Consider the following 17,697-nt stretch of genomic DNA (forward strand, 5'->3'; position numbering starts at 1 on the left):
AATAGGCACATAGACATAGAAGACCTTGTAAACTTGAACAAGTAAACAAAAAAATGTTGTAAGAGTATTTTACTGCTGCATCAAGTACAGGTAAACCAGAGATCAAAACTAACCTACAGCCTGAATAATAGTTGCACTCCACCACAGCTAGTTTTCTTCATGTCCACAGCTAACCAGAAACTACTTTCTACAGAATTCAGTTTCATTTGTTTTAAATCTTTTGAAAATGTTCATATCTTATAGTTTTCAATGATTGTAAACTTTGGAAATATGTTCACAGCACTTTGATTACCGTAAATACATCCTTCCAACTTGACATTGAACATTGCATCACTGGAATTGGAAAAGGATTTGAGTGTTTTGTTCTATTTCTTTCCGGCGATTAACATCTAGCTATTATCTACATAGCAGTGGTATTTGTAGGAGCAGCTCTGTCATTTGTACACCGATCATAAAACATGGAGCCGCTTGGCAGTTGGCCACTTTACAGTTGGAAAACCAGCTTTCTTTATTCAGCAACTTCAACTACAGTTTTGTGATCCTACATTTGTCAACACCGTGCCCAGAATGATAAAAATGTTTGGGTAAAAATAAAATAAAAAACCTAAAGTCAGTGTATTTTCTCTTGTATAACTGTGCTGCTCTTCTTTTTCCCAGGATGTTGTGTACATTTTGGGGTTAACCAGTGGTTTTGCCTGAGGCAAATAAACAATATTTCACTCAGGGCATGTCGTGAAAAGCTGTGGGAATCACAAAAATACAAACATATGATACGAGCTGCTGCTCACTAACAGTAAAAGTAATGTTTCGATTTTTTTTTTGTGTAACCCAGAGAGAGCTGAGGTCATTAAAGGGCTGACTGACCTCGTAATGCAGACAGAAAACTAAATCTGTCACAGGTGAATTTTTAAACTTTCTCCATTTGTTCCCGTTTGAATCTACATTAACATGCACAAAAGACTACACTGCACACACAATTGAGGAATAGATGTTTTATTTCTGTTCTTGGTTGCATGTTTGTTAACAAAAACATTTGATTAAATATACAATATAATGACAAAGCCATCATTTAAAATGACTTGGGTTTGCCAGAATTTCATACATCGAGTGTGTTCACTGATGCACAATAATAACCAACACGACAGACTGGTGAGACCTTTGTTCCATTTAAGGACATCTCAAAACTACTTAATTCTCATTGACGGTGTGATGTGTGTCCCTTTTTACAGTGAGTGCCAAACTGGTTTACATGGCGAACAGAATGAGGAACGCAACCATCAGACAGAACAGACCCATAGCTTCAGACAGAGCGAAGCCCAAGATGGCGTAGGAGAAGAGCTGCTGCTTCAGCGAGGGGTTCCTGTCGGGAAGGAGAGAGGAGGCTGAGATGAGGTGGAGGTACAAAGTGTTATGTCCAGTTGTGCTGTAACTTTTTTGTGAACGGGTAATACCAGTAGGTAATGCCCACAAAAGACTTGCACCATGTGACTAAATCAATCTGATCTGAGCCACAAATCAAAAATGGTCCTTTAGCCAAAACATCATGAATCCACTGAATGAGAACTTAGCCAGTAGACATGACTGAGGACACTTCTTAGTGGAGATTTCAAAGTCTCATACAGTGATTTTTTTTATTTACCTGGCATATCCGATGATAAGGCTACCGAACACGGTTCCGATTCCGGCACCAGATCCAGCCACACCCACGGTGGCGGCTCCTGCTCCGATGAACTTGGCAGCAGTGTCGATGTCCCGGCTCACGGCGCTGGTCTGGAAGCTCCGCAGAGCCAGCTGCTGCTGGGGGGTCTGTGGGGCCAGGAGCGAAGCGGTCTGCAATACAGGAATGAGATGAGGTCAGTAAAAAGGAAAGGCAGTGCAGGGTAGTTCATGTTCTTATGCCATGTCAAGAGAGAGTTTAAACATAATAAGCTTTACTTTTGCTGTGTCCACACTTCTATATTAATAGTTTTATTATAGTCCACATTACTCTGGTGTCAAGCACTGAAAATGGAGCATTTTGTAAATACTGCTGACCCCATTTTCATTTGAAAACTCCACGTGTGTTTAAGTCTGGATGGGTGAAAACAGGCATTTGGAAACATGACGTTATTTCAGCACTGCAACCGTCTTTGCTGTCCCTTGCCAGGTGGTATTTTTTGTAACAAATGGTCTGCAGACTAGACAATCTGGTTGCACCAGCTCGTGCATGCAGTATACTTGATTGCTAAGTATGTATTATAAGTAAGGACACAGATCGTTTCTGATATGGAGCTAAAACCCTCGTCTGGACGCAGATCTCTTTTGTTTTAAATGCTGTTAAAATGAAAACATAGTGAGGATTAACCTTGGATTGATTAATTGTAATGACATAAAAACATCCCGACATGTATGGATCTGGGACATGGTCTCTTGCAATAACCCATTTAGTTCAGGCTAATAGAAGTGATTATGTTTACCATATTCAAAATATATATTCACTAGCAGCTGAGGTTTATGACTTCTTTGCCTGGAATAATTTTAAAAAGTACCTTTGAGGGTTATGCTACAGCCAAACCGTGGTCAAAATCTGTCTCCACATACATGATTAAGGTTCTCCAATACTTAAAATTAACATCAGTGCAACTTTAGAAAGGTGGAGTACACATACAATGATGCAGAAATTGCTTTGCATTTGTTAGAACAGAGCCGCCACATCAAGCTCAAGTTAACTGTGGATGCAAATGTGATTTTCTAATGTCATAATCTTATTCTGTGACCTCACCACTCTGGGAGGCTTTCATGCAGCCTTTGCTTTTACTTGTTGTGTGTTGTACTTAGCTCCAGGCAAGATAAAAATCAAATCGTAATTTTAAAAACTGTACTTCATATACATTTAAATTTTATTAATCCTGATTATAATCTTATCAAACTACCTTGGATTAACATCTACAGGGACTTTACTTGTCGTCTCACTCTTTTTTAAGAGTGAACAGGGCAGAAGGAAGAGCAAAGCAGATTAAATGAGTTGTGATGGTTTCAGACTGCCCCGCCTCCAAACACTCGGCTTCAATTAATCAGGTGTAATTCCTGCAGACGGCGGCTCACCTCTGCTTTCCTGGCATCTGACACTACTGCTGCTGAGAGTGGTCTGTACAGAGCCCGAGATCCAGCACGGACCTGAGGGACAAATTAAACAAAAAACACACATTTAGGTGAAGGCAGTTGTTCTCCAACAAGGTGATTTACTGTCATGTGACACAAGACACCCAGCGTCTGTGCTGCTTTAAAATGAATGACAGCTCTTCTGTCAAAAACACGAAAGGTCTAAGTCTCAGCTTATAAAATGTGCTGATTTACCTCTGCAATTGCATTTAATCTTTATAAATTAGACTAAATTAACAAAGTGAATCTCACTTTGGGGCTCTGTGTGATAATGTGATTGTGACAGGCATTTCTCACCTTCAAAAATCAAAATCAGCCAATTGATGAATTAAGGAAATAATCAGCACAATAGATTCTTTCAAACTGTCTGATATAGAGTCTTATTAGTATCCAATCGTGGGTGTAGTGGGTTTGCCCTGATAAAGTTCACCACCATAGGACGTCCTTGCAGGTGGGAACACCAGCTGACTTTGGCAGAGGGTCAAATAGGCTACACACACACAGCTTAGGCCAGTGTTAGCAGGCTGCATTACAATCGTGTATTTTCTACTCACTGTCGTGGCGCGATTAAATAGACCTTATGTGATAACGTCCATTCATTCATGTAAACCCACCAGAGAGGGCGTGGAGACGAATTTAGCACAGGCATACATCACGACAGGACGACTTGGTCAGGTCAACCGCAGGAGCCGGGCGATGAATCAGCGGTGTGCTGTCTGCAGAGAGAAAATACATGATGCACCACATTAATGACAAGGCGATCGAACCTGCGACTAGTTTGTTAAATGACTTGAGTGCAAAGTTAAGTGGACACGCACTCATATAATAAGGTCAACTTTAGCTGCAACCCGAGCAATGACGGTAAAAACTACCAAGGAGACAAACCAGAGGAGTGAGAGTGGAGCTGTGGTCGATACTTCACCCACTAAGACACCGAGTCACGCACTGCTACACTGTTAAAAACGCCGTTTATTCCACATAGACACAGTTTGAGACAGGAGAGATATGCTCTTACCGTGTAGCTGTAGAGGTCGAAGACGTGAGAGAGCTGCGCATGCGCAATGACACCTTTAAAGGGTTGATTTCCGGTTTCCTGGAGCTGGAGCTTGGATGTAATAGGCTACTTCAGAAACCTACAGTAGATGGGAAAGTACATAGTGTCTTTGAACGTGCCCGTGAGTGTGTGTTTCGACAGATCAAGTCAGAACAACATGTCTAAAACCTAAAAAGTCCACAGAGCGTTACATTAAATTACATTAACTTTGACTCAAATCCTACTCTGGTACTGCAAGTCTACAGGGGAATATATTTTTCCCCCTCCAGATTAAAAGATATTTGCTAATCAATGCCCCCTAGTGGTAGTATGAACAACTGGATGTATAATGCACAGCTGTATGCTACAATTCAGATTTACATATTTCTACAGCTCCTGCTGCAATTTTTTTTTATTCTAAACTTTGTTTCACATTATAAAACAATCTTCCATAACAGTGTGCATTATACATGAATCTTCTATAATATATACACCAGGGGGAATTATCAGAGTTTACAAAAAAATGTTTAAGTCTTCACAGATATTAACAATCTTAATCGCTTTCTGGTTGTTTGAACATTTGATGGAGGCTATGTATTGTCTGAGCTTACCGCTAAGAGCAATACTTTAATGAATTTTTAATGAATTTGCATTTATGAATATGAAATTTTGTCATTAAAATAATAAGATTGATTATGTTATGATGAAGTTATGTTAGTTTTTTCCTTGTTTTTCTTTAGGTCAGGGAGTCCAAACAGTGGAACAAAATAAAATCACCATCAACACCGATAGCAACAAAATTACAAATATCACTCCACAGTTTTTGCACAATAGGGCAGAGCCAAAACAAATGGGTCACAGTTTCAACATGTTCGGCGCAGAAAGTACATTTCACGTCAATGTCAGCTCCTGCTGCAAATAGCCACTACAATACGTCTTCTTCAAATATTTATGCACTTAGACCAGAGAGAAATGTAATGGTAATTGTTGCTTGTTCAAAGGTTAGTATTTAGTAGCCCCTCTATGACAGACATTACAGCCTTTATGTTGCCACCTAAACCCACACCTCTGACTTTAAACCCTTCCTGCAGATCACTTCAACTTCTCATCATATATATTTGTTTTTTTTTCTCTTAAGCACATACAGTTAATTTTAGATCAAGTCTGGATTATTTAACTGAATATGAGTATAAACTTCTTATACAGTGTTTAATTAGCCCACTGTTTGGTGTCAAGTGATGTTTTCACAATTCTAATATGTATGTACAATATGTCTACATATTATGCAAGCCCAAATATTGTCCACATGATAGATAGATAGATAGATAGATAGATAGATAGATAGATAGATAGATAGATAGATAGATAGATAGATAGATAGATAGATAGATAGATAGATAGATAGATAGATAGATAGATAGATAGATATGGAACACCTATTTCATAATAATTTGTTGGAACCTTCTATTGTTTATGTATTTGCATTTCCTTCCAGGGACAGAGGAGGTGTAGAAAATACACTGTAATATGTTGAACTTGACTTGCATGCTGCACCCAGTGAGTTGAAAAAAAAAATCAAGTTTGTTGTAATATGTTAAGCCACGAGGGGGCAGCAACACACCATGTGCAGTCTGATATACACCGGTAAGGTGGATTTCAGCCTCTGGAGTACATCCTATGGTTGTTGCTGACCGCACTGTGTTCTAGAAAATATAAGTAAAATATGCCACATTCAGGATTACCCTAAAAAGAGACAAAAAAAATGACCTGAAGCCGTGAGCTCTATATGAGATCAGTAGATATCTGTCTGTGTAGTGTGCACAGAGCATATTTGCATTATTTAGCTAAAGCTTGGATCAGTAAAACCACACATTAAGGTTTAAGTTAGGCCTTCAGATGAGAAGGATTACATCTGCAAATGCAAGGAATTAGGCCTCTGGTTTTATAGCTTCAGCTCTGCCTTCATTTTTCAGACAGCGAGGTGGTGGGTGGAAAGATAGGGCTGAATAATAAATGAATGTCACCATGTGGAGAATTTTTATGTGTTTGTAACATTTACACATAGTCAAATCTGAATACAATCGTTTGCATATCTGCATCAGTAATACCCTACAGGCTTATATTTCTGTGACTGTGCATTTAAAATGTGAACACATCCCTCACATTAAAAATGAAATCCCCGTGATATCATGTATCAAGTTTTGCAGTGAGCTCATCCTGTCAATGACCATGCAGCTCAAAACTGCTCATCAATATAAGAGGAAGCATCATATTTCCATAAAAGCATCCACCTGCTCTACTGTACCCTCTGCATTGCGCCTCAACATGCAATCCCATAACATCTTACATCAGAAGCGTATCCCCGCGCCCTCTCTCTAAATTTACCTCCTAAATTGATATTAAATATTTATCACTCTGGCTTTAAGTGGGCTTCCCCTCTTCAAGGATTCATCCCTGTCCGCCCCCTCAGAAGCAAGCTCCATTTGGCGATGCGGAAGGGAGATTCCTCTGCTCTTCCAGTCATACACCCCGCCTCCCCTGTATGATGTTACCGTTACGCACCACTATAATAAGCGGAGACGTGACTCTCTGGGGCGAATCCCTGCCGACGTCACTCCCGGTTCTATATAAATAGGTTGAAGCGCGACTCTGGTCAGACTCAAGCAAAAAAGCTATTTCGGCTACAGCGACTCTTCAAACCAAGGATTATTGGATTGCCTTCGTTGGATTTAATTGCCAGCACCGGGTGAGTGTCTTTATTAATACCCATGTGGCATTTGAAGCTTTATTCGTTTTAATTTAGGTCAGTAGAGTTGAGTAAACATGTGGTCAGCTTTGATGTGATGTGAGATTAAATGTAGGCTACTATGGCTTGTACCTGCTCTGACACTTATTTATTTACTTTATTGTTATTTGAATGCGATCAAACTATGTGAAATCTCATATTTACGCACGGCACACCTTCTCCACAGATCCTCGGTATATATAAAAGCACAATGACTTTGAACAAGGGTGACAAATTGCGGAACATGGAGAAGAGGAGAGGCAGCATGCCGTTCCCCATGAATCTCCCCAACCTGCACCGGAGAAGCATGCCCGTGGACGACCGGGACCTGCGCGCCACGATGCCACAGACCGGACAAACCGACGAGCTGTCCGACCTCCTGCGCTACACGTCCTACTCCCCCAGCGAGGAGCACCGCGGCAGCTACGCCTCGGACTCCTCCGACTCCGTCATCTCCACCAGCAGCGAGGCGGAATCCCAGGTGTACAAGGTGGTTCTCCTCGGGGAGCACGGCGTCGGCAAGTCCAGCCTGGCGCGCGTCTTTGGCGGAGTTGAGGATGCCGGTCACGACTGCGATGAAGCAGGTAAATGTTGATGTTGAGGATGAGTCATCCATAGCCTTGCAACCCACATCCACACACACACACACACACACACTTACTGTATAGACAGATGCGCTCAAGATGTCCATTGTCTCTGAAGACATGTGTGATAAATAGGTCTGGTGAAGGTCAATTCTGTTTTACATAATACTGAGCAATAGGTAGATGGTATCATGAATGCAGATCTGAGATATTAAGCCTCAAAACTTTGGCAGACACTTTAAAAATAATCAAACCCTTAATCTTTAAAATGAAAAGAATCACTCAGACATAGAAGCACATTTTTGAAAAAGATGTGATTTTTGTAAATTTCATAAAAGTCACATAAATCCTCATAAATTCGATCATTCAGAATTATCTGTTTCTGTAAAGATGGTGATAAAGTTTAAATGATGGCTCTGATGAAAAAAGAAAAACAGGGTTCTTATTTTTGCACGCAAGAGTGTACATGCATTGATTATTGCTATTTCCATCTACAGCGAGGCACCAGTTCTGCCCTCAGTGCTACAGCTGTCAGAAACACATCCAATAGTATAATGTGAAGGGAAAATATAAAAGGCCAGCGATGGCTTGATCACAGGCTCTCATCAGTGTGTAGACTACAAAGGGAAAAAAAAGTGCTAAGATCAGTGTGAAGAAAAGCAACAACACACGCTGCCAACACACACGACTGTTCAGAAAAGATGCTTGTCTCCTCTGCATCAGTGTGTAACATGATATTCTTTTTTTTTCTCCCTCAGGAAACACTTATGACAGATCCATCGTGGTGGATGAAGAGGAGGCGTCTATTGTGCTGTATGACATCTGGGAACAGGTGAGTTATTTCTCATTCATGTGACGTTTGTCACATTTTCATTGATTCATGGATATTTGATCAGTAAAAGATTTGATCAGCTTGACTGACTTGTCTGTTTCTCTCCTGAAGGATAACAGCCAGTGGCTGAAGGAACAGTGCATGAGGATGGGAGATGCCTACATCATTGTGTATTCAGTGACGGACAAATCCAGCTTCGAGAAGGCGTCAGAGCTTCGTATCCAGCTGCGCCGGGCCAGGCAGTCAGAGAACATACCCATAATCCTTGTGGGCAACAAGAGCGACCTGGTGCGGTCCAGAGAGGTGTCCGTAGATGGTAAGTCAGTGTGACTAACTTCTTATTCAGCCTGAAATGTGCAACACAAGATGAGGGAGGTTAGGGGAGGTGGATGTTTAGTTACTTTGAAGCTTAGAAGCGAATCTTGAGGCGGTTCATGATCAAATTTGACAGAGCTGGTTCGGCTTGACCGGCTTTGCTCGGGTCAGGCCACATTTCTCACTTGACTGCTCAGGTGCAGCTCATGCCCACGCACAAGTACCCCCTCAAGCTAAGGCTATCTGCTAAAGCTTTAACTTAGTTTTCTCTTAGGGCGAATATATCCCCTCTAGCAGCCTTACTCAGAGCATACATTCTCAGTTTGCAACCCCAAAACTATTTGAGCTTCTTAAACTCACACCTCCTCAGAGCTCTAATTCCCCTCTCTCCATATTTTCTCTCTCGCAGAAGGAAGTGCCTGTGCAGTGGTGTTCGATTGCAAATTCATCGAGACGTCGGCATCCCTTCACCACAACGTGCAGGACCTGTTCGAGGGAATCGTCAGACAGATCCGCTTGAGGAAAGACAGCAAGGAGGAGAACGCGCGACGCATGGCCAACTGCAGGCGCAGAGAGAGCATAGGCAAGAAGGCCAAGCGGTTCCTGGGCCGCATGGTCGCACGCAAGAACAAGAAGATGGCCTTCAGGCAGAAGTCAAAGTCCTGCCACGACCTCACGGTTCTCTGAGGAACAGAGGAGACAGATGGACATTTTTTTCTTTGGCCTCTGAAGACCAGACGCTGTGTGTGTTTTAACACTAACCCTAAAGGACTAATAGAGCTGTATAGATATATATTTTTATTTTTTAGACAACAACCGAAAGCAAAGAGAGGACTTAATTAATATAAACCATGACTGACATCATTCAAGTCATATCATGATAACGGTGATAACCTGCATGAAGCTTTGCAAACATTGATTTTGTTTCATTCTATTTTATTTTTGTCTGCCTTAAACATATTGCTGTCATAATATGATCAGTATGTATGAAAACTCCACAAAGGCTTGTTATTTATACAGAGTTGCAGAGATTGCCTTGTTGTTGGGTTACAATGTTGTGCTCCTTTATTGGAAGGGATTGGTGTATATACGTATGTGAATGACGCTGAATGCAACATACATCTCATTATCCTAAAAGACACGGTAAAGGATTTCAATACTAGGTCACCTGGAGTCATATTTACTTGAAACGTGGTACGCAGGTTCGTGCCACGGCCAAGTTACTGAAGACGAGTCAAAGATAGAAAAAAAAAAGAAAAACTCTGTTATTCTGTGTTGTTGCATAACATTGAATTCAGGTTGTGAATGTATGAGTAAAGCAATAAGTTATATTGGTATTGTGAACCTTGACATTATTTGGAAATTCTTTGTTTACGTTGATGCCCTTTTTACAATAAAATATGAAAATCAAATCAAAAAATTTCTTCCATGTGTTGTTCCTCAACTAACATATTCAGCAGAATAACGAAGTGGCGTTTTTTTTAACGTCCTCATGAATATTCATCTGATCTTATCACTGGAATGGAACCTCACTGGCCATTGGTTTTACAGGAAGGAAACAAGGTAGTTAAGCCTTTGTATCTGAAGGTGTTAACCATTAAGCCGTAGAGGGAGTACAAGTACGCAATTTTCCATCCAATTTTAAACTCCCCTCACATCTCTCAGAGCAAGCACACACAACATTCACAGGAGGTAAGACATACAAGTTTTCTTCTTTTTTTTTGGAAATTGGAAAAGAAGTATAGTGGAGGTTCCCGACTTGAGCTAGTGGACATGTTAAGTTTGCTGTTATAGTTCAGAGGTTTTGAAATTGGAATAAGTGAAGTATTTAGTGTGTTGCTGTAGCTTGTGCACTGCACCGTTGCCTGTGATTTGGTGTTACTGAAACAACAGCTGTGACATTAAAGCCCAATGAAACAACAGAAACCAAGTTTTTACTTCCAAATCAAAGTGTCTTTAATGATCTCTGCTGAAGTGACTGTAGTTTTGATGTTTCAAATGGCTTCGTCGGTGGTTATGCATTCAAATTGGACTGTTGTGCATGTAAAATTGTGACATCTTTGTGTATGAAAGAATTCCACGGTGGTGAATCAGTAACAAGACAGAAATTGTGTTGATTGTGTGGCTGAGGCCATGTGGTTGGTCTGAAACGCTGTGAATATACCACATTTACAGGGACTAATGGCTGAGAGAGGAGCTGCACCACTGCTGATCATAGCTCTCATAGTAAGATGTTAAATACTCTTCAACGGTGGTACTTTTATTTACAACAGCAAATTACTGCATTGACAACCTCATCAATACAATATCTTTTCCCACAGGTGGTGATACTTTTCACATTTACACCATGCTCTGCGACAAATTTTAAAATCGGTGTCCCAGAAAACTACAATGGCATTTTCCCATGGTATCTAGCCAAGGTAAGGCATTTCAGTGTATTTGACTTTATCAAAACAGTTTTATAATCTAAAGTTTTTGTTTTTTCAAATACACTGTTGCCAATAAAGTTGGAATATTATTGTTTTCAGATACATTCCTCCTTTTATTCCTATTATAAAGGTTAATTGTGGTTTAATTTATGTGATATGTTTGGAAGAGATTGATCAACAAAGTTTTGAGAAGGTATGCACTTTATCTATCAATAATAAATCACATTGTCACAATTATTTCATGAGAAGTGGTAAAAAAATATTATATTCCAACTTCATGGGCAGCAGTTAATGGGCACATACGTCTAAGCGGAAAAAAAAAAAAAACATTTAAAGCACATACATGAGATTTTATTCTCATATGCCACATCCATAAATGTTGAGATGCAAGTTGACAGTAACTGGTAAACAGGTGTCAAAAACCGATGGAAGGGTTTAATGCATAGTTCGCTGAGGACACTTAATCACTAAAATGTTCTTAATATAAAACCACATCAATGAATAGATCTTTTGTCAGCACTGTGGGCCTCTAAAAAAAAAACACCCAAATAATGAGGCATGTGGTGTTAAGACTGTCAAGGTGAATGGGGATCCAGAATTGCATCAGTCCCATTTTTCTCTCTACCTTCTGCCCTCAAGGTTGAAGATGTATGAACATGCTGGCGTCATCACTAGACTATAATTGGAGTGTTCACAATGCTTTTCAGGCGTCAGACCCTGCCTCTGCAATCAGTCCAGCTGGGTGGCAGGCGGGGTGTTTTATTCATACGTGTCACTCAGGCAGCCTCTGGATTGCGTAGCGGCATGAAAATCTGGCACTTTGATTGGTTTTATTGTGACGTTATCGCGTTTTGCATGAAACGCAGTCGTATTTTCAGTCCTTGCGTCTCGCTGAGTGTCATTAACACCCTGTAAATAGCATGGTAATGGCCAGAATGGAGGAGTTGAATAATAACCCCACTTTATATTAGAAATGGAAAGGATGTAATAATTTGTACAGGGTAAAAAGCTCTTCATGATGGTCTGTTCACCAGAGAGCACCACACTTCTTCTATTTTAACTTTTTCAAGGATCAATTTTGCGCAGCTATCAAGAGTATAAAGCCACTGCAGGAGGGTTTATAATCATCTTGTAGACTTCAGTGAATGACTAAGCCTAACACATCACTAGCTATAAATGTAGACACCTTTTTAGAGGATCTTTACTGTATGTAGGGAATTCAGAACATCTAAACTTTAAGCTGAGGTGATGAAATTGAATTGTTTCGGCCTTTTCACAGACTGTAAGAAATAGACAAAATGCCGTGCTTTACATTTAAGACTATCAAGATCAGCTGCAGGTCATATGAGTGCTGCATTTTTGTTTTTCTTAGTCAACATACCACAAAAATGTACAATGGGATATAGTACCGATAGTTTTTACTTGTATTTGTACTCAATTTGAGTCTTATCAGTTCAGTCAAATCAGTTTGTAATTAGCCTAATGTGGCTTCCTGTTTAAGTCAATCTACTGGTGGCTTCAGTAACTACCCAGATTTTCCTCTATCCAGGCCTCCTACACCTTTTAACTCATTACATGCCTTTTAAAAAAGGAACACAACCTGATGTCTTGTGAATTTTCCTCTTTTCTGCACAGCTCCAAGATCTGCCCGGTAATTACAGTGACCTGGTGTTAACAGGGGATGATGAGGGGATATTTGGAGTGGATGCTCAGTTCCTGTATGCTCTCCAACCACTGGACAGAGAGAAACAGCCATCTTACTCTCTGCAGGTATTCTGCCATATTATATCGCTGTAGTAGGGAGCACATTTCCGTACATGTCTAAGTTGATGAACAGTTGTCACAAAAAATTATTCATTCAAGAGGCATCAAATTCACATGACATGAGGTTTATGACCCAATTTTCAACCGTCAACTGCTCTTTCGGTTGTCATTTGTTTCCCATGGGGAGGTTGCATGCTGGTTCCAGAGGGTGTTCTTCAGAGATGCTGTGATTGTGGATATGTGTATGTGTGTGTGTGTGTGTGTGTGTGTGTGTGCACGTGTGTGTGTATGTTTGCACGTGTGTGTACCACAGGTGTCCTTCAGAGCATCGGGGCACCGTCAGAGCTTCACTGTCGAAGTGTGTGTCATCGACAAGAATGACAATGTGCCCACTTTCATAGAAGAGAGCATGAGAGGCAGCGTGCAGCTCGGGCTTCTCAAAGGTACAAGAACCTTCAGCTCTTACGTCACCGTCTTGCACAACCCGATTCACTCAGAGCCTCACTTGTCAGCCCTGAAATACAAAAGACATGAATTATAAATACGCATTCAGTATTTGGATAAACACATGTAAAAACGTGGCTAATGCATCTCCGGAAGCTTCAATTAACCTTTATCTTCAGTGTTAACAGAACCAATGACGTGGCAGCCTGGCACAGGTCCATTTTGTTTACGCTAAAAATGCTTTTCTGCAAACTGTCACCAGGCTTAGCAATCAGGTTAGATACAAATGTACAAAATGTATTTTTTTTAAGCAGTGTTCATTATTCTCAGAGGAGATGGAGTGTACCCATTAGCAGTAAAATATGAAAACATGGACTAGAGAATCTGTGTAATAGATGGTGCCATATCTGATAATTGCTCCATCCCTGTGTCTACCAGCGATTCCATTCATGCAGGTGGAGGCACTGGATCGCGATGACCGCAACACTGTCCACGCTGACCTGAGGTTCAGTCTCATGGAGCAGACGCCCAGGATTCCCTCCAGTCAAATGTTCTTCATCGACTCCATCACCGGAGAGGTTTCCCTCACTGAGGATGGTCAGTCCCAACTTGTAACTAGAGGGAAGTTTGACTTTATTTGTCCCCAGAGACAAATTTTGGTTTGCATTTGTGTTTTTAGTGGAGGGACGGGGCATAGGCCAGGGAGGAACCCATTAGACTTTTAAAATCTGGATTCTTATGTATGTTTTTTGACACTAGATTTACGGTTCAGTCTCTATTCTTTTTTTCTGAGAGGCTGTTTCTGGAACAGCAACACTGACAAATCCGAGACTTAACCCTCTGCAACTTTGGAGACCTGTTGTTTTTATACATTTTATTTATGTCAAAGATATAGGCAATGTTTGAACAAACCACTTAGTTACAGAACCAAGGGTTTGGTTTCATATTCATCACCAATATTGCCTAAAAAACAAAACAGTCAATTAGCACCTTGCATATATCAGCAAAAAAAACAAAAAACATATAGTACTTGTTTTGTTTATATATATATATTTTTTTTTAATTTAAGGCATTCAATATAAAAATCATTGGATATCTTAAAACATGAAAATATCATAATCGTTATCTGCCACTAAACTCCAGTATTTGCCAGCCTCTGACATTAAATTCAGTGCTGATTTGGAAACAACTTCTGAAATAAGGTTTTTATTGGGTGTCAAGAGTTCCTATTAGTGGTCCATAGGCCACACAGAATGACGTGAACCCTCTTCTTGAACTTGTCCATTATAACCACTAGTTTTTATATGATGTAGAAATGAGAAAAAAAAATGAATTAATGAAATTGATAAATAGGTTCACGTGTATGTGCTTATTTCATTAGATATGAATCATAACAAACACAAACCAGCCAGCATTCATCTCGTCAGGCTTTTACTTGACATCACTGCTTGTTTCCTCATCTAGTCAAGACAAATAATTAAATGATTAAAAAAAAGTCATTTGGCTATTAATTATTCTTACTCAAACAAACATGCACTTATACACATACACATACTATACACATGCACATGTACACTTGCCCTAGATGCAGTAAAGTCCTGTGTGCTGGTGCTATTTCTGTAGCTCTTGTATTGCCCTTTATTAGTTTGGCAGAGGCTGGAAGACTTGCTGACACTTTGCCAATTACTTCCAGTCCACTTCATAGCAACAGTGAAAATCAAAAATTGCCTCTTTGATTTTCTTCTTTGTATCCTCAGGCCAGCGCTCTAACTAATAGTTATGATTGTCATTATAGTGGATGATTATGTTATTTCTTTTCCATTTGAGCAGGAAATTGAAAATGAACTTGTGAGAACAACAGTTGGAAAAGATTGGACATGTTAAATTTAGCATGTGATGTGTGTAATGGGGTTTCCATAAGTATTCACATAATTATACTGTGAAGGTTTCTGTTCTCCTTCTACTTTTGGGTTTCTCTACATTTTTATGTACTTGGGACACTGCACACACACTACACTATATAGTCTGAATTTAAAGGAAGCTGATTCTATGTCATGTGTTCCACTGTGGCCACCAGGAGCATCGACTCTGGACCCAGAGATGTGCGGCCGTTATAAGCTCTCGGTAATGGTGAAGGACATGGGCGGGAAGGCCAACGCTTTCTTCTCCACTGGCATTGTCACTGTTGAGGTGACAGGAAACACCTGGGCGTCGCCCGACCCCGTACGACTTCAGGAGAACCTCCCAGGCCCCTACCCCATCCCCATCTCACAGGTGAGGCGGCAAAACCCTAAACGGCATTTATTTGAAACGTTTAAAACATAAATCCACCACTTTAGCAAAGTGTGAGGTGTTTTTACCCATCTGCATTAAAAGCACTTTTACTTACTTGATTTTCTACCATAAATCAAATAAACAACTTGGTGTAAGTGCTGACTCCATTATAAATGCAGCACCAACTGTTATATCATATTACAATAAACCAAACTCTGTCAATAGCCTGGACTCAGTAAAGTGGCATCACATTGCCAGTAGCTGTTTTTAGTGCCTCTTGGGTTCTCCTAAGTGACCAAATACTGAATTATTGATGCTGTTCAAATGCCATGGATCCTTTCAGGCTACCTCCTGACTGAGTCACTTTAACTCCCATGATCACTCACTATCCCACCCGCCCACAATCCACCATTCGGAGGGGTATTATACAAAACTAACAGCTTAAGGGCAACATCCACCCTAAAATACGCTCGACATATGGCCTGTTATTTTAATATTTTGATATTTCACTTTATCCAGACACCAACGCAGTAGACAGTCATTCTTACTCATTTATTTATCTATTTGTGGTAGTTGTATCCACTTATTGTCTCAGCTGTTAAATGACCTTAAACCCATAAATTCAAATTCATGAATAAAAACATGAACATGAATTTAATCAGCATTAATTTTGGTGATCAATCAAATTCACGTCATGTTTTGATGCAAGCATGCTCTAGCTCCACATTTTCTCCTGTGAGAATTTGCTAGCTACATCTTTGTTTTCTGACAGAACAAGTTGTTTTTCTATTTTCTGGACCATTGATGGACTAAATGAGTACAAATTGACAAAATAATTTGGCGGAGCAATTCGTAATTAAAAAGTTTCCACACATTCCTGTCAGTAAACTTTGGTGAAATTAAAAAAGTGAAACTGGACAAGGAAATTGCAGCAGTAGGTTTCATGAGGAAATTGACTGATTTTCAGATCATATTTCAACAAGGACCAACTCTGAAAAGTGTCACCTGATGATATCTGATAGTCAGTCAATCAATGCTCAAATGTGTGGTAAAGAGAGTTTACACTTCTCGCTGAACCGAAGTGTAAATTCTTTTAAAGGTTTCTCTCAGCGCTCTGTGCCTGTCCTTGGTCTTGTCTAACCTTTTGGTTGTCATAATATTAGCCATATCAGCTACATGTCTATAAATAACTCAAAAGCCCTCAGAGGTTTTGTAACAGATGCAAAAAAAAAAAAAAGCTAGAAGTGGCAGTTATCATTTTAGAGGACATTTTTATAAAAGTACGTCTGCATGGCAAAAAATAAACTCTATCCATTCACTACCGAGAATTGTGGAAACAAAGAGGCTTGTGGAGCCGCTGCTGCAGCTGAATCGAAACGCATTGTGCAGGTTGTGAGAGCCGCCGTGTCCAGATCATACCTCACAATACCTCCCCCTCCTCCTGTTTTCTCCCACCTCCCCCACACTCGCCCTCAGCCTCTCATCTCTCCTGTTCCAACAGCCCCTTCCACCCACTGAAAACGTGTGGATTCACAAGTGTAGGCACATTTGATTTTTTTTTTTTTTTTTTTTCATATTTCACAATTTTCAAAGGCCAGTTCAAATGTACAATAGAATATTTCCCTTTCTCTTATAGCTTTAACACCTGATAACCACTTTTAACCACAGTTTGGTGACTTTTAAAATACATAATTTTGATATCAACCAAAAGCATTTTTCTCCTGAAAATATTTCACTGAGCAGATTTGCTCTGTGTATCTGTGTATCACTTCTAATCTTAAATATGTTAGAAAATAAGAAACCTCAGCTGGATCCATCACTGAACCGTATATATGAAAACCATTTAGTTACGGTGGCCCGTTCGGCCTCATCCAGAATCTAAATCACACAGAAGTGGATTAGGTGAGCATTGGATGTTTACTTGGGGGAAGCCTCATTTCGCCTACGCTGAGTGATTGTAGCGCTGTGCACAGTGGGTGGTGGGACTAACCGCTGTTATGACACATACAGAAATAGTCATGTTCAAAGACCCACTCTATGGATCTCTGCCTCCCCACTGTCTCAGATAAATGGAGCAGTCATGTCCACATCCACTT

At 40.2% G+C, this 17,697-nt stretch overlaps 3 protein-coding genes across 3 annotated transcripts in view; 2 read left to right on the forward strand and 1 right to left on the reverse strand.

The window, feature by feature from the left end:
- Positions 1-977: 977 nt before the first annotated feature.
- LOC310984151 (ATP synthase F(0) complex subunit C3, mitochondrial-like) lies at positions 978-4,208 on the reverse strand. Its single transcript, XM_083969286.1, has 5 exons — positions 4,157-4,208; positions 3,756-3,857; positions 3,085-3,156; positions 1,640-1,830; positions 978-1,360 (listed from the first exon to the last, which is right to left on the reverse strand). The coding sequence occupies exons 2-5, from the start codon at positions 3,792-3,794 to the stop codon at positions 1,246-1,248; spliced, it is 417 nt and encodes a 138-aa protein (XP_083825412.1). The 5' UTR covers positions 3,795-3,857; positions 4,157-4,208; the 3' UTR covers positions 978-1,245.
- Positions 4,209-6,783: 2,575 nt separating this feature from the next.
- On the forward strand, positions 6,784-10,069 carry rrad (Ras-related associated with diabetes). The gene is made up of 5 exons (XM_083993281.1): positions 6,784-6,920; positions 7,147-7,543; positions 8,302-8,375; positions 8,487-8,691; positions 9,100-10,069. Exons 2-5 carry the CDS (start codon positions 7,171-7,173, stop codon positions 9,375-9,377), a joined length of 930 nt encoding a protein of 309 aa, XP_083849407.1. The 5' UTR covers positions 6,784-6,920; positions 7,147-7,170; the 3' UTR covers positions 9,378-10,069.
- An 802-nt stretch (positions 10,070-10,871) lies between these two features.
- The window catches only part of cdh16 (cadherin 16, KSP-cadherin), a gene marked incomplete at both ends in the record, with an annotated part of 28,861 nt that continues 22,035 nt past the window's right edge, over positions 10,872-17,697 (forward strand). Inside the window, 6 exons of the mRNA XM_083999872.1 lie at positions 10,872-10,916; positions 11,012-11,110; positions 12,755-12,889; positions 13,197-13,326; positions 13,766-13,924; positions 15,405-15,601. Coding sequence (XP_083855998.1) covers positions 10,872-10,916; positions 11,012-11,110; positions 12,755-12,889; positions 13,197-13,326; positions 13,766-13,924; positions 15,405-15,601 — 765 coding nt within the window. The remainder of the gene's footprint in view (positions 10,917-11,011; positions 11,111-12,754; positions 12,890-13,196; positions 13,327-13,765; positions 13,925-15,404; positions 15,602-17,697) is intronic.

This window comes from Trachurus trachurus (assembly GCF_905171665.1).
Source record: "Trachurus trachurus genome assembly, chromosome: 3".
Lineage (NCBI taxonomy): Eukaryota > Metazoa > Chordata > Actinopteri > Carangiformes > Carangidae > Trachurus > Trachurus trachurus.

Coding starts and splice junctions, on each gene's coding strand:
- LOC310984151 (XM_083969286.1), bottom strand. CDS start 3,794: ATGTATGCCTGTGCTAAATTCGTCTCCACGCCCTCTCTG. Junction 1,831..3,084: donor CAGATGCCAGGAAAGCAGAG/GTGAGCCGCCGT, acceptor CCTGTATTGCAG/ACCGCTTCGCTCCTGGCCCC. Junction 1,361..1,639: donor CTTATCATCGGATATGCCAG/GTAAATAAAAAA, acceptor CCTTCCCGACAG/GAACCCCTCGCTGAAGCAGC.
- rrad (XM_083993281.1), top strand. CDS start 7,171: ATGACTTTGAACAAGGGTGACAAATTGCGGAACATGGAGAAGAGGAGA. Junction 7,544..8,301: donor TCACGACTGCGATGAAGCAG/GTAAATGTTGAT, acceptor TTTCTCCCTCAG/GAAACACTTATGACAGATCC. Junction 8,376..8,486: donor TGTATGACATCTGGGAACAG/GTGAGTTATTTC, acceptor TCTCTCCTGAAG/GATAACAGCCAGTGGCTGAA.